Raw genomic sequence first — 17114 nt, 5'->3', positions numbered from 1 at the left:
TACAGAGGTCATCCCTGACCATCGACATAAAACCACTACTCCCTTTCAGGTACTCCTTTTCTCCACTATCCTCTTAACTTTCCTCCACTGAACTAGGCATGTTGTTTGCTCACTGGCTTTTTTGTTTGCTTGTTTTTCTACATCCTCCACTTGAAAGCGAGCATTGCAATGGCAGAGATTTCACTTGTTTTGTTCACTGTCTTATTCCCAAGCAGTGTTTCACACAGAAGCTCCATAAAAAAATTCTTGAAGGAAAAAATGAATTATAAAAAGTAAATGAATTCAAGAGAAAGCATTCTTTTATATTGGTAATCATTCACTTTGGTAATCAAAATGCAAATTAAAATTAGGCTCTATGATTTTGCTACTTAGGGTAAAATTAATAATTTATAATTACTTGCAATACATTTATTGTTGTATTTTATTATAATAAATGCATTGCTCTACTATGTACCTTATTCTAACAAAAATTTTATTATAATTTACAGTAATTATAATAAAGCAGAGTTTGTTGGAAGACAGTGAAATTGGTACTGCTACATTGCAGATGGCATTTTAAGTTGATATCATCAGTTTGAAAAGCAATTTGGCTACAAATATTAACAGCTATTAAATGAAGACACATTTTTTTTGGAGGAGGAAATACTCCTAAAGGGGAATAAAAAGCATGAAACATATAAACATATTCATTGTACTCTTGGCAAAAGAGCAAAACTAGAAATCATCTAGCTATCCAACAATAGCAAAGCAAGTAAATTAGGACACATCAACTCAATAGAATATTCTGAAGGCATCCTTAAAATGGTGGCCTTGTAGCAACATGAGAAATATTTTCAGAAGAAAAAGTAAGTGGGAGAAAGAAAAAAACACCATTACAAATCTGCAGTCTGTACAGTAAGGATCACAAATATAAAAAGGCAATATACCAAATTATCACAATGGCAGTGTAATATATAAAAATGCTACTTTTCCCATTTTTTTTAATATTTTAGGATGGAATGGCTACCCACTCCAATATTCTTGGGACTTCCCTGGTGGCTCAGACAATAAAGAATCTGCTTGCAATGTAGGAGACCTGGGTTCAATCCCTGGGTTGGGAAGATTCCTTGGAGGAGGGCATGGCAACTCACTCCAGTATTCTTGCCTGGAGAATCCCCATGGACAGAGGAACCTATCAGGCTACAGTCCATGGAGTTGTAAAGAGTCAGACATGACTGAACATTTAAGCACAGCACAGCAATGTGGGAGTTCCAAGTTTGATCCCAGGGTCAGAAAGATCCCCTGGAGAAGGGAATGGCAACCCACTCCAGTATTCTTGCCTGAAGAATCCCCATGGACAGAGGAACCTAGCAGGCTACAGTCCATGGAGTTGCAAAGGGTGAGACATGACTGAGCGACTAACACTCTCACTTTTAAAATTTGCTTTTAAATTTAATTGTTTTAAAATTTTGCACTTTTATAAAGTAATCCTAAGAACCAGTCAGTCAGTCAGTTCACTCGCTCAGTCATGTCCGACTCTTTGCGACCCCATGAACCACAGCACGCCAGGCCTCCCTGTCCATCACCAACTCCCGGAGTTCACCCAAACCCATGTCCACTGAGTCAGTGATGCCATCCAACCATCTCATCCTCTGTCATCCCCTTCTCCTCCTGCCCTCCATCTTTCCCAGCATCAGGGTCTTTTCAAATGAGTCAGCTCTTCGCATCAGGTGGCCAAAGTATTGGACTTTGAGCTTCCACATCAGTCCTTTCAATGAAGACCCAGGACTGATCTCCTTTAGGATGGGCTGGTTGGATCTCCTTGCAGTCCAAGGGGCTCTCAAGAGTCTTCTCCAACACCATTCAAAAGCATCAATTCTTCAGTGCTCAGCTTTCTTTATAGTCCAACTCTCACATCCATACATGGCCACTGGAAAAACCATAGCCTTGACTAGACGGACTTTTGTTGGCAAAGTAATGTCTCTGCTTTTTAATATGCTATCTGGGTTGGTCATAACTTTCCTTCAGAGGAGTAAGTGTCCTTTAATTTCATGGCTACAATCATTATCCACAGTGATTTTGGAGCCCAGAAAAATAAAGTTAGCCACTGTGTCCACTGTTTCCCCATCTATTTGCCATGAAGTGATGGGACTGGATGCCATGATCTTGGTTTTCTGAATGTTGAGTTTTAAGCCAACTTTTTAACTCTCCTCTTTCACTTTCATCAAGAGGCTTTTTAGCTCCTCTTCACTTTCTGCCATAAGGGTGCTGTCATCTGTATATCTGAGGTTATTGATATTTATCCTGGCAATCTTGATTCCAGCTTGTGCTTCCTCCAGCCCAGCGTTTCTCATGATGTACTCTGCATAGAAGTTAAATAAGCAGGGTGACATTATACAGCCTTGACGTACTCCTTTTCCTATTTGGAACCAGTCTGTTGTTCCATGTCCAGTTCTAACTGTTGCTTCCTGACCTTCATACAGGTTTCTCAAGAGGCAGGTCAGGTGGTCTGGTATTCCCATCTCTTTCAGAATTTTCCACAGTTTATTGTGATCCACACACTCAAAGGCTTTGGCATAGTCAATAAAGCAGAAATAGATGTTTTTTTGGAATTATCTTGCTTTTTCAATGATCCAGTAGATGTTGGCAATTAGATCTCTGGTTCCTCTGCCTTTTCTAAAACCAGCCTGGACATCTGGAAGTTCACGGTTCATGTATTGCTGAAGCCTGGCTTGGAGAATTTTGAGCATTACTTTACTAGCGTGTGAGATGAGTGCAATTATCCAGTGGGGTAATATTAAAAACCATGGAGCCCAATAATTTCTCAGAGTGGGAGTACAGCAAATGAGCAAAAGAGAAGAGGTACAGTTTGGGGTCTACACACAGACAGTGAGTCTAAGAGAAGGATGATGGAGAAATTTCTAAAATGTGAACATTTAATTTTGACTATATACAAATTTAATATAAACTGAAGATGACTATATATGCAGAAAAAGGTTAACATGGCAGGCCTGAGATTGTTCTCCTGCTAATGAGGTGGATCTCTGGCTGGTGTCTGGGAGCTTGGATTTTAGGAAGGTTCCTACAGGCTACAGAGAGTGCCTCTCTGTGCTCAGACTATCTGGGCAAACAGTGTTGTTTATCTTGCCAACCAGCTTTCCATCTGGGTGTCTGGAATTTTGGTGCATGCTAGGCAGAGAGCACCTGTGTGATGAAAAGGGAAAGTGAAAGTCGCTCAGTCCTGTCCATCTCTTTGCAACCCCATGGACTATACAGTCCATGGAATTCTCCAGGCCACTATACTGGAGTGGGTAGCCATTCCTTTCTCCAGGGGATCTTCCCAACCCAGAGACTGAACCCAGGTCTCCTGCATTGCAGGCAGATTCTTTACCAGCTGAACCACAAGGGAAGCCCACCTCTGTGATGAGACCCAGTCAATACCTTGGGCATGAAGTCTCTTAACGGGCTTTCCTGGGCAGAAATACTGCACACTCGTGACTGCATTTCTTTTGCTGGGGGTCAGTGGGTGATGGTGGGGTGGGAGCAGGGAGGGCAGGGAGAGACAGTGAGCTCTTTGTGGCTGAGGGAGAAAGAATAAGGAAGCCCATGCGTGCATTCCTCCAAACTCTGCCTGTCTTTTCCCTTATGGTCCTACTGTATCCTTACTGTGTGTGCGCTCTGTTGCTCAGTCGCATCTGACTCTTTGTGACCCCATGGACTGTAGCCCACCAGGTTTCTCTGTCCATGGAATTTCCCAGGCAAGAATACTGGAGTGGGTTGCCACTTCCTTCTCCAGGGGATCTTCCCAAGCCAGGGACTGAACCCGCGTCTCCTGCACTGTGGGAAGATACTTTACCACTGAGCCATCTGAGAAGCCTGTGTATCCTTATTATATCACTATAATAAGTCTTAGCCTTTATTGCTACTAGATTGAGTTCCACGAGTCCTTCCAGTGGGGATGGTCTTCTGGACTCCTGACATACCATACTAAAGTCACCACCGATGAGTTTTTATAATCAGGATGCCCATTGGAAATGTTGTAAATGATGCTAAAGTGACTTTCCCAAAGGGGCACTTCATGGAACACTGTTCCCAGGATCCTAATTGTGGCACAGGGAAGAAAGTGTCCCCTTTGCAAATGTTTGAGAAATAATGGATTAAAGAGAGTTAACTAGACCCTTTCCCAGGAGACCATCTGAAGGTCTTTATTCTAAAACATACCTGTGGCGGATTTATTTTGATGTTTGGCAAAACTAATACAATTATGTAAAGTTTAAAAATAAAATAAAATTTAAAAATAAATAAATAAAACATTAATGTGAACAGAACCTGGAGGGGGAAGGAGACCACAGTCTTGACCCCAGGCCAACTGAACACAGACCTAGTCTTTTCCAGGTTCCCCAGCAATAGATCCAGAACCATGTACCACAGAACACCAGTTTGGAAAACGCTGCCCTACAGAAATGTCTAAAGAAGAAATTCTATGCAGAAGCTGTTTCAAACAACTATTTTATTAATGAACCCTAGCTAGAAGCTAGAACTAGAACTGGAAGCTCGTCAACAAAATAGCTCTATGGGCTTCCTTGGTGGCTCAGAGAGTAAAGAATCTCCCTGCAATGTGGGAGACTTGGGTTCGATCCATGAGTTGGGAAGATCTCCTGGAGAAGGAAATGGCAATCCACTCCTACATTCTTGCCTGGAGAATCCCATGGACAGAGGAGCCTGGCTGACTATGGTACATGGGGTCACAAAGAATAGGACACGACTGAGTGGCTAACACTTCAAAAACTGTGGGAAAATGAGAAATGTATTCCGTGGCAATTTCTCTCTTACTGATCTGAAAAGAAATGATTTGTTCTTCATGTCTACCTGACCCCTCGGGTACATTCCTCTTCCTTTTCAAATTATTGTCGGAAGGTTCCTCGTTTAAAGAACATCCATCACAGACCAGTCATGGGAAGAGAAAAAAAAAATGCAATTGATGTTTCCCAAAATGCCCTTTATAGAAAAATGAATCACAAAATAAAGTTTAAATAAAAGCATCAATCTTCTAATAACCTTTGTCATCTGGAGAAACTCTTCGCAGGTAAGTGGCTCTTCCCCAGGGAGCTGACAAAGAGGAGTGCTGCTCATTTCTTCCAGGATGGCATCAATGCGGAACTCGATCAAATCATTGACCCTGTCGAGCAGCAACTCCAGGTCCCCTTTGGAGAAAAATAAGAGTGGATAAAAGAAATTAAGCATTATGTTGTTGTTTTTCTTTTTAAAAAAAAAAAGTGATTATATTTCAGTAGTAAATTCAGGATTAAAATTGCTCCACAGAGCTTTTGCAGTAGACATGAAACCCAGGTTCAATCCCCGGGTTGGGAAGATCCACTGAAGAAGGGCATGGCAACCTGCTCCAGTATTCTTGCCTGGAGAATCCCATGAACAGAGAAGCCTGGTGGGCTATGGTCCATGGAGTCACAAAGATTCCATGAAGTGACTTAGAAGGCATGCGTAGAGCTATTTCACACTTAGTTCTCACACTGTTCTTTCTTTAACCAGCTTCCCAGCTTTCTCAGCCTGCCTAACTCTGACTCAACTTGCAGATTCAGCTTGAACACATCTCCCCCAGGAGGCTTGCTGTGAATCTGCACATATTCATGTGGCCCCCTCCTCCTATGCTGGCGTTGACCCCTGAGCACCCCTCCATCTCAAAGGACCTTCTCCACTCCTATACTGCTATGGTTGTCTGATCACGCATTTTCTATTATTCAACCTTCAAACTGTAATGAGCCTCATTCATACCCAAAGATCCCTTCACAGGTTGTCTTTGAACCTAGTCCCCAAAGCTACAAAGCAAAGCAAAGAGGGTAGGAGGGTTCAGCCATAAGCCCCTCACTTCTCTGCTCCACCTAACCCAGTACCTATCAAATATTCTTGAGTATATTGCATCTAGTAAACAGCTGGACCCTTCTGCGTTCTAAGGCATTTGGAAGGTACTGTGGAAACCTACTAATAAGACAAGCTCTTGAAAATCTGGGCTATAAATAGACGAGGTGTTACTGCATCAGCCACAGAGAGAGGAAGGGAGGGAGGGAGACCGGAGGGAGAACATAAGGAGCTATCAGAACAGGTACGTAGGAGAGAGGCTCAGAAAAGGGTGATCCATAAAAGAGGTGATGGGGGCAAAGGGTGGATAAGGGGTTATGGAAGTAAATGAATGGAAAGGGATTGACTGTATAAGACTATCGCAATTATGAATACATATGCGTATAGGTATCTAGCACAAACCCAACTCAAAGTAATACAAAAGCATAAGAAACAGCCTAATTTTTCAAGCCCTCTGCAGTCAGTCTGGGGGAAAGACGGAACCATTAGAAGAAACAGAAATGCAGAGCCTTTTGTCTCAGTGTAAAATAACAGGAGGTCACAAGAGGAAGTAGTCTTGTCGTAGAAGAGTCCAAGTGGGCTTCTTGGGAGTGGGACATATTCTGGGCTATCAAAAACAAGGAGAACTGAGCCATGAAGGGATGAGGACACCGCATGGAAGAGGAGAATGACCGTTTCTAGTCTTTCTAAAACAATGCCTCCATCGGGCGTTAACATGCTTTCCTAGAAGGCAGCCAAGGAACTCTGGGAAATACAACTTATAGAAGCCCACTTTTGGAGACCCACTAAACACTGGCACATCAAGGGCTCTGAAAAGTCCTCCAGAAAAGAAACCTGCCTGACTTGTTTAACGTGGATTTCCCAGAATTCTCTGAGACTAGGCTCCTTCTTTGCAATATACTTGTACACATTCGGGAAATTGTAATTTATGGAATATACCACCTTAAGTATATTTTAAAGTGTAGTATAGCTCTCTTTAGGAACAAAACTGTTTGCTTAAACTTTTCCCATATATCCTGCTGTTCAGCAGTCTGCTCTGTCCAAATCACATCTTTTAAATCAGCATCTCAAAATACACTAACCTGTTAGTATAAAGAGCTGAATGATTCTAAAGTTCCTTTAAAGTCTAATGCCCAACAATAAGCATAATTTTAAAATGTAGTTAATCTCTGGGGATAAAACTAAGTAGCAAATATATATGGTTTCTGGGGCTTCCCTGGTAGCTCAGCTGGTAAAGAATCTGTCTGCAATGCAGTAGACCTGGGTTCGATCCCTGGGTTGGGAAGATCCCCTGAAGGAGAACATAGCAACCCACCCCAGTATTCTTGCCTGGAGAATCCCCACGGACAGAGGAGCCTGGCAGGTTACAGTCCATGGGGTTGCAAAGAGTTGGACACAACTGAGCAACTAAGCACAACACACACACGTATGGTTTCCAGGAAATTAATGATTTCATATATTTGGTAAAATTCCTTCAGTTCAGTTCAGTCGCTCAGTCACGTCTGAATCTTTGTGACCCTGGGCACTGCAGCACGCCAGGCCTCCCTGTTATCGCCAACTCCCGGAGTTTACTCAAACTCATGTCTATTGAGTCAGTGATGCCATCCAACCATCTCATCCTCTGTCTCATCTCTGTCTCATCTCATCCTCATCTCATCCCTTCTCCTCCTGCCTTCAATCTTTCCCAGCATCAGGGTCTCTTCAAATGAGTCTGTTCTTCGTATCAGGTAGCCAAAGTATTGAAGTTTCAGCTTCAGCATCAGTCCTTCCAATGAATATTCAGGACTGATTTCCTTTAGAATAGACTGGTTGGATCTCCTTGCAGTCCAAGGGACTCTCAAGAGCCTTCTCCAAATTCCTTAGGGAACAACTTAAGAACACACTTCTCGTTTTATTATGTATATCATAATATCTATAAGAAATTAAACAGTAGAACTCAAAAACTCAGTCTTTAGAATTGAAAAATAATAATCATTTAAACAGACTTACTTATCTTTGCAAAAGCGTTTTTCAAGTACATCTCAATGTTCAGTGATGTCCAGGTCAGTGCAGCCAGGCCAGGCTGGAGAGCTTCATCCACTTTCGCCAAATGAGGGACCATCAGTTGCTCTATTACGGGAGGCATTTTTGACTTCACCCTCTGATATTCAGCCAACATCATCTGCAGTGAAACAGGGGTGAAGTTATCAAATAATATCTCACTTTGAATATCTATTAAGAGCTCATTTTTATCCAAAACAATTACTTTTATTTAGAGTCCAGCTATAGGGCTCCAAAAAGCAGCCAAAACAAAACCAGAGTAGAACAGAGATGAAATTTCTCCATGGATACAAACTCCTCATCCAATAAAGAACACCAAAGGAGGCTGAAAAGTTAGAGTTTTTCACCCACTATCCAGCCATGTATGCAGATGTAAGAGTTGAACCAGAAAGAAGACTGGGAGCAGAGAAATTGATGCTTTCGAATTGTGGTGCTAGAGAACACTCATGAGAGTCGCTAGGACTGCAAGGAGATCCAGTGAGTCAATCCTTCGGGAAATCAATCCTGAATAGTCAAGCACCAATCCTTTGGCCACCTGATACAAAGAGAAGACTCATTGGAAAAGACCCTGATGCTGGGAAATATTAATGCTAGGAAAAGGAGAAGAAGGTGGCAGAGGATGAGATGGTTGGACAGCATCACTGACTCAATGGACGTGAATTTGAGCAGACTTTGGGAGATAGTGAAAGACAGGGGAGCCTGGTGTGCTGCAGTCCATGGGGTCACAATGAGCTGGACATGACTGAAGGGATTTAGCATGCATGTACACAATAGTACTTCCAGCCTACCTTTTATGGTTATGTTAATATTGAATATAATTAATTATAAGAAAACAATCTTAATTCACTTCTTAAATACAATTATTAAGCTCATCTTTATAATACGCATGTTAGTATTACTTTGTGATTACATCAGTGTTTCCCAAAATGCTTATGCTGAAACGCTAGCCACAAGAGATTCTGTAAGACAAATGGTCCCTGGATGGGTAAGTTTGGAAAACACTGTACACAATACCTCTTCTCTCTGACAGTCACAATTAATATTAATGATTCTGAGAAAACTGTAAGAGGAAGTAAAAAGCCCAACAGTCTTTGTGAATTTTAAATTCAACATTTCCCAGTGGACATTATCCTTTCTTTGTTTAATACTTTTCCACAATTTCTGTAATATCTTTTCAATTTCCATGAAAAATCTACATTTGATGATTCTATTAGCAGCTACTTAACACATTTTCTGAACCATTTATCTACTGCTTACCTTTCTTTCGGAGCTCATCACTTATTCTACCTGCAAGGCAGGTCTTAAATCAGCCTCCAGTAGCCCTTCCACTTCCCACCTTAATCTTTTAACCCCAGGAGGTATTATTCATCCATTTTAAAAATGAAAAACTGAAGCTTAGAAGGGTAAAGTAATTTGCCCAAAGATAGTGCTTCAAACCCCGGCTGGCTTCAGAATCTGTATTCCTAATGATTAGTCTATGATGATTCATCTCTTTCTAGTCTGAACTGCCTTCCAAGGAATAGGTAAAGACAAACTCTCAGCTACTTCAGCTTCTCAGGCTTCTGTAGAAGCCTACAAACTGTTAAATATTCAGCACAATAACTCAGCAACACCTGAGATGGTCTCCAAACATGCTAATTGATCTGCTTTTACCAACTACTCAGATTGAGTGGGAACTTTTAACTCTTTCAAACTCAAGACACAGTAAAAATTACCCATCAGATGATAATTCACTTGGAATTGTCATTTACAGCTGTGGTGATTCTAAAATATTATTTGAAAGATAAATAAATAAACTTTTTAATCAAATAAAACATTCTTTGACCCTCCTCCATTCATAGGGTAGGGTCTATGTTCTCTCTCCTTCACTCTGTGTGGGCTTATGGAGCCCAACAGAGGACAGCAGAGGTGATGCTATGAGACACATGTGAAGGTGCTAGTCGCTCAGTCGTGCCTGACTCTTTGTGACCCCATGGTCTGCAGCCCGCCAGGCTCCTCTGTCCATGGGGATTCTCTGGGCAAGAATACTGGAGTGGGTTGCCATTTCCTTCTCCAGGGGATCTTCCTGACCCAGGGATCAAACCTGGTTCTCCTGCACTGCAGGCAGATTCTTTACCATCTGAGCCACCAGAAAACCCCATATATATATATATATATTCTTTTTTCAGGTTCTTTCCCATTATAGGTTATTATAAGATATTGAGTATACTTCCTGTGCTATACAGTAGGTCATTGTTGCTTATTTTATATATAGCAAAAATAACTATTTCTGTACAAATATGAAGATTGACTTAGCTATTCTCTAACACCCAAGAAAAATATAAAAGGAAATTCCAACATGTTGACTAGTATTTGAGTCCTCCTTACATCTGAGGAATGTCTGCGCGTTGCTAATATTAACTTTTTAACATAACGTGAAAGAGTGGGAAAACACTAGAGTACAAGCTTGGGTTCTGGTCCTACTTGGGCCACTTGCCAGCTATGAGACCTTGGCTAAGTCATTTAAGTTCTCTAAGGCACAGTATCGTCACCTCTAAAATAATAATATAATGGTACTCTGTACCAATTACCTAACATGGCTGTGGAAAATATCGAATGGAATAATGAATATGAAAACGATTTAAATGTAAAGCATTATGCAAATACGTGGCCTTGTTGGACTTGTCCTATGATACTAGCCACTATGAAGTTGTAACAATGGTTTCCATGTTATCAAATATAATGGCAGCATCGCTGACTTCATTTGAGCATCTTCTGGGCAGTATTTGTCACTAGTGACCAGTCCTACCATCATGAAGTTTTTCTTACCCCTGGCTTTCTTTTTTTTAATTATTTTATTTATTTTAACTGGAGGCTAATTACTTTACAATATTCTAGTGGTTTTTGCCATCAGTTCAGTTCAGTTCAGTCGCTCAGTCATGTCCGACTCTTTGCGACCCCATGAATCGCAGCACGCCAGGCCTCCCTGTCCATCACCAACTCCCGGAGTTCACTCAGACTGACGTCCATCGAGTCCGTGATGCCATCCAGCCATCTCATCCTCTGTCATCCCCTTCTCCTCCTGCCCCTAATCCCTCCCAGCATCAGAGTCTTTTCCAATGAGTCAACTCTTCACATGAGGTGGCTAAAGTACTGGAATTTCAGCTTTAGCATCATTCCTTCCAAAGAAATCCCAGGGCTGATCTCCTTCAGAATGGACTGGTTGGATCTCCTTGCAGTCCAAGGCACTCTCAAGAGTCTTCTCCAACACCACACTTCAAAAGCATCAATTCTTTGGTGCTCAGCCCTATTCACAGTCCAACTCTCACATCCATACATGACCACAGGAAAAACCATAGCCTTGACTAGACAGACCTTTGTTGGCAAAGTAATGTCTCTGCTTTTCAACATGCTATCTAGGTTGGTCATAACTTTCCTTCCAAGGAGTAAGCGTCTTTTAATTTCATGGCTGCAGTCACCATCTGCAGTGATTTTGGAGCCCAAAAAAATCAAGTCTGACACTGTTTCCACTGTTTCCCCATCTATTTCCCATGAAGTGATGGGACCAGATGCCATGATCTTCATTTTCTGAATGTTGAGCTTTAAGCCAACTTTTTCACTCTCCACTCTCACTTTCATCAAGAGGCTTTTGAGTTCCTCTTCACTTTCCGCCATGAGGGTGGTGTCATCTGCATATCTGAGGTTATTGATATTTCTCCCGGCAATCTTGATTCCAGCTTGTGTTTCTTCCAGTCCAGCGTTTCTCATGATGTACTCTGCATATAAGTTAAATAAGCAGAGTGACAATATACAGCCTTGATATACTCCTTTTCCTATTTGGAACCAGTCTGTTGTTCCATGTCCAGTTCTAACTGTTGCTTCTTGACCTGCATACAAATTTCTCAGGAGGCAGGTCAGGTGGTCTGGTATTCCCATCTCTTTCAGAATTTTCCACAGTTTATTGTGATCCACACAGTTAAAGGCTTTGGCATAGTCAATAAAGCAGAAATAGATGTTTTTCTGGAACTCTCTTGCTTTTTCTATGATCCAGCGGATGTTGGCAATTTGATCTCTGGTTCCTCTGCCTTTTCTAAAACCAGCTTGAACATCAGGAAGTTCACAGTTCACATATTGCTGAAGCCTGGCTCGGAGAATTTTGAGCATTACTTTACTAGCATGTGAGATGAGTGCAATTGTGCAGCAGTATGAGCATCCTTTGGCATTGCCTTTCTTTGGGATTGGAATGAAAACTGACATTTTCCAGTCCTGTGGCCACTGCTGAGTTTTCCAAATTTGCTGGCATATTGAGTGCAGCACTTTCACAGCATCATCTTTCAGGATTTGGAATAGCTCCACTGGAATTCCATCACCTCCACTAGCTTTGTTCATAGTGATGCTTTCTAAGGCCCACTTGACTTCACATTCCAGGATGTCTGGCTCTAGGTCAGTGATCACACCATCATGACTATCTGAATCGTGAAGATCTTTTTTGTACAGTTCTTCTGTGTATTCTTGCCATCTCTTCTTAATATCTTCTGCTTCTGTTAGGTCCATACCATTTCTGTCCTTTATCGAGCCCATCTTTGCATGAAATGTTCCCTTGGTATCTCTAATTTTCTTGAAGAGATATCTAGTCTTTCCCATTCTGTTGTTTTCCTCTATTTCTTTGCAGTGACCACTGAGGAAGGCTTTCTTATCTCTTCTTGCTATTCTTTGGAACTCTGCATTCAGATGCTTATATCTTTCCTTTTCTCCTTTGCTTTTCACCTCTCTTCTTTTCACAGCTATTTGTAAGGCCTCCCCAGACAGCCATTTTGCTTTTTTGCATTTCTTTTCCATGGGGATGGTCTTGATCCCTGTCTCCTGTACAATGTCACGAACCTCATTCCATAGTTCATCAGGCACTCTATCTCTCAGATCTAGGCCCTTAAATCTATTTTTCACTTCCACTGTATAATCATAAGGGATTTGATTTAGGTCATACCTGAATGGTCTAGGTTTTTGCCATACACTGACATGAATCAACCATGAGTGTACATGTGTCCCCCATCCTGAACCTCCCTCCCTACCCCATACCCCTTGGCTTTCTTGACACTTAGCTTCCACCTGCTTTAAAGGCCAATCTTTAATTTCACTAGCATATTTGTCCTCTTCTAGCAGACCTGTTAATATTGGAACAACTCAGAGTTTAATGAAGACCCTTTACTCTTCTTTATATTATCCTCCTTGGAAATCTCACGCAGGACAATGACTTTAAATAGCAACTCTATTCTGATAGGGCTTCCCAGATGGCACAGTGGTAAAGAATCTGCCTGCCAACGTAGGAGACACCAGAGACATGGATTTGATCTCTGAGTCAGGAAGATCCCCTGGAGTAGGAAATGGCAGCCCGCTCCAGTATTCCTGCCTGGAAAATTCCATGGACGGGGGAGCCTGGGATGCTACACTCAATGGGTTGCAAAGAGTCAGACATGCCTAAGAACACACATATATACTCTGAACTTCCCTGGTGGCTCAGATGGTAAAGCCGTCTGCCTCCAGTGTGGAAGACCTGGGTTCAATCCCTGGGTTGGAAAGATCTCCTGGAGAAGGAAATGGCAACCCAGTCCAGTACTCTTGCCTGGAAAATCCCATGGATGGAGCAACGTGGTGGCTACAGTCCATGAGGTTGTAAAGAACTGGACACGACTGAGAGACTCCACTTCATGTGTGACTTCACTTCACATATATACTCTGATAACCCTCAAAAATATGTCTTCAACTTTGACTTCTCCACTCAACTCCAGACATACATAATCTGCATGGACAACACCTCTACTTCCATCTCTAAAAAATCATCTTATACTTGAGATGGGAGTTATTGATTCCCTTCGGCCCTCCAAAACAAACTAGTTCCAGTCTTTACCAACTCCATGAGTGGAATTTCCATTTGGGGCCACAGCAGGTTATTGAACATGTGGGCAGAACACAAGCAAAACAGTAAAGGAGTCGGACACAGCTTAGCGACTGAACAATAACAGTAGTGTATGTTAGCCCCACTTTAAGTAAATCCATCAAGTTGCTCCCACTAAAAACGAAGGTATCACCCTTGAGTTCTCTCATAACCTGCCTGTTGACATCGTTCACTAATCCACTGATCTACTATTCAACTGCATCTTGGTTCAGCCACCATCTTCTCCATCCTAAATCGGTACAGCAGCCTGAAAACTGGCTTCACACTGACCCTTTGTTGTTTAGTTACTAAGTCATGTCTGACTCTCATGGGATCGAAAAGATCCCATGGACAATAGCCTGCCAGGCTCCTCTGTCCATGGGATTTCCTAGGCAAGAATACTGGGGTGAGTTGCCATTCCCTTCTCCAGGGGATCTTCCCAACCTAAGGAAGTCTCCTGCCTTGGCAGGCAACTTCTTTACCACCAAGCCACCTAGGAAGCCCCCACAGTGACCCTCCTGTCCTTTAAAAATCACCTAGCAGAAAGAATGTTTTTATGGTAAAGGACACCATGCATTTTTCTCCTGCTCAGATTCCTCTAATGGCTTCCTGGTACACCCAAACATGCAGCCTTAGTTTACAAGCTCTGTAAGGACCTGGCCTTTGCCAACTCTACTTTCTGGCCTCAGTCACTCCACTACAGTCATCCTGGGTACTTTCTGTTCCTCAACAGTGACACACCACTAGATTTTTTTTTTTTTAATGCACACTGGGGTTGCATTAAATGCATTTTGTAAAAAAAAAAAAAATGCATTTTGTAATGAACCCAAGATGGGAAAAAAATAAAAGTTCCATACCTTCATGTTACTGAAGTTCTTCTTGTACATGTCTCGTTTCTGGAAAAGAGCAGCTGCAAACGGTGAAACTTGTAGACCCATCTGTGACATGCACTCTGTTTCTCTAAATAAGGTTAGTATCTGAGGATCAAAGTTTACGAACAGTTCCCCTGTGCCAGGAGCCTTCACCAATAAAGAAGCCTCAAGTCCTACGTGAATTTCTTCAGTCTGTGAGGAAAGAGCAACATTACTATTATTAGAGAGTTCAGTGCATATACAGGGTATCGAACTCGCCCATTTCTGGGAATAAAGATCATTGTGTGTCCTTTCATGGGTTTGAGCTCCGCAAACTAAGGACGATGGGGCCTCTTACTCTTTCCCTAACTTCACTTTCAGGTGGGAAAAAAAAGCCTTAAAACTCTTGGTGGTGATGTACAGTTAGTTCAACAAAATGTGTTGGTCATGAATCTGTTATATTTGGTAAGTGGATACTGCAATAGAGATGATCTCTCAAAAGTCACTTTGCTCCCTGACACCTTCATGACAACTCAGTTATTTTTCCTAATAAAAGTTTCAAGAAACCTACTTAACTCAGTTTTCATTTATCTAGAAAAGCAATGAAAAACACTACAGAGACATCTCTGTTATTGATTCAGACACCAAAAGTTGAACTAGGAAAGTGAGATACCATTTTAGAGGCCTTGTTAGGCTGAATTTTATCCTCCAAAATACTTCCTGCCAATCTACCAAGAAATACAAGTGTTGGTAGGGTATGAAATATAATTGGATTAACCCAGTATGACCAAATAAAAATTAAAACTTTGCTTAACATGCATGCTGGTGTTTATGGACACTTAATGGAGAAAAAGGAGCTTAGTGGAAAAACAAAAAAAGAAATACCAATCAACCAGGTAAAGAAAGCAATAAACAAGATCTTCTTCCTTAGGAGTTTATAAATTAAATAAAAATAAGTTTCTGTTACCTGGCTTTATGATTTTTTTCCAAAATTAAAAACTATTTTCCTTCATGAACATATTATACTCTTTGACTGATTATTTGCAGTCAACCAACCCTATCTTATAAAATAGACACAAAGTCAACTTTCCACAGGAGTAAAACTGCCCAAGGTAGTAGAGGATTCCCCATGGATCTGACAGTGGCTGCATCATCGTAGAGCGTTAAGTCAGACTCACTTGTTGAAGCCACGCCCTGTGGTAGAGAACCTCAAACTCCAGGAGGACCTTGGCCACCCTGTTGTAACTTCGAATCACTGGCTTCGCTTCCGCAGTCCGGAGCACGGATGGGTGCTTCTGGAAAAGCTGCATCGGTTGCTGAATCCTGTGGAAGAGCTGCCGGGCCCACAGAATCTTCCCAGCAATGGGAGGCTGGTCTCGAGCCAAAGGTGGGTCGTTTTTCTGCTTTGTATACAGCTTCGAGATCATATCAATGTCAGCCCCGTAGTTTTCAAGGATACGCTGGTATTTGTCATCAATACCAAGATTAGGTATGTTCAATCTGTTATTTTTTTTTTTTTAAGTGAAAGGCTTGAATTAATGGGATGATATTGAGAACTTCTGTCTATTAAGACTAATTTTAAAACATATGCTGACATATTTATTATCTTTTTATCTGCATGCCAGGAGACTTGGTATCTTGTCTTTTCATTATTGTTTAGATCTAAATATATTTAAATTTCTAGGAGTTTTTTTATTCAAAAGAGGAGACCTAAAAGTTCTAAGCATACGTTTTTGAGGTCTAATTAATTGCATTGTGGTTAAAAAACTTGGTCCATATGATAATGTGTATTTGAAATTTTTAATTCATTTTTATGGTCTATTCCATAGTTATTCTTCATAAATATTGTTGTATGGAACCTATATATGTCCTGTAAGTGAAACTTGAAAATTACATTTTTATATTTTTACTAATTTTTTGTCCTATCAATACATAAAAGAACTACCTTGAATAGCCTATATATATATATATATATATATATACTGACGGAAGAGAATGAAGTATTTACTTGGCATGGTAAAAAAGCAAAATGGGCAGTCCAATGGTTAAAACTTCCCCTTCCAACACAGGGGGGGTCAGTTCAATCCCTGCTTGGGGAGCTAAGATCTCACAGGCCTTGTGGCCCAAAAGCAAAACATAAAACAGAAGCAACATTGCAACAAATTTAAGGTTTGTTAGTTGTTCAGTCGTGTCCAACTCTTTGTGATCCCACGGACTGTGGCCCACCAGGCTCCTCTGTCCATGGGACTCTCCAGGCAAGAATACTGGAGTGGGTTGCCCTTTCCTTCTCCAGAGCATCTCTCCGACCCAGGGAGCGAACCCCACTCTCCCCCCACACCAGGCAGATTGTTTACCATCTGAGCCATAAGGGAAGTCCAAATTCAATAAAGACCTTAAAACAAAATTATATAAAAAAAAAAAAAAAAAATGGAATCAGCCCATCAATCATATGGCAATAG

At 41.4% G+C, this 17114-nt stretch overlaps 1 protein-coding gene across 1 annotated transcript in view; it reads right to left on the bottom strand.

The window, feature by feature from the left end:
• DNAH5 (dynein axonemal heavy chain 5) overlaps window positions 1-17114 on the bottom strand; it is a 270204-nt gene that overhangs the window by 216171 nt on the left and 36919 nt on the right. Inside the window, exons 14-17 of the mRNA XM_055554828.1 lie at window positions 15834-16155; window positions 14662-14868; window positions 7843-8014; window positions 5038-5183 (exon numbers count right to left, since the gene is read on the bottom strand). Coding sequence (XP_055410803.1) covers window positions 5038-5183; window positions 7843-8014; window positions 14662-14868; window positions 15834-16155 — 847 coding nt within the window. The remainder of the gene's footprint in view (window positions 1-5037; window positions 5184-7842; window positions 8015-14661; window positions 14869-15833; window positions 16156-17114) is intronic.

The sequence above is a fragment of the Bubalus kerabau genome, chromosome 18 (assembly GCF_029407905.1).
Source record: "Bubalus kerabau isolate K-KA32 ecotype Philippines breed swamp buffalo chromosome 18, PCC_UOA_SB_1v2, whole genome shotgun sequence".
NCBI classification, from domain to species: domain Eukaryota; kingdom Metazoa; phylum Chordata; class Mammalia; order Artiodactyla; family Bovidae; genus Bubalus; species Bubalus kerabau.
The sequence above is the reverse complement of the archived record's forward strand: the minus strand, read 5'-3'. Positions and strand labels throughout refer to the sequence as shown.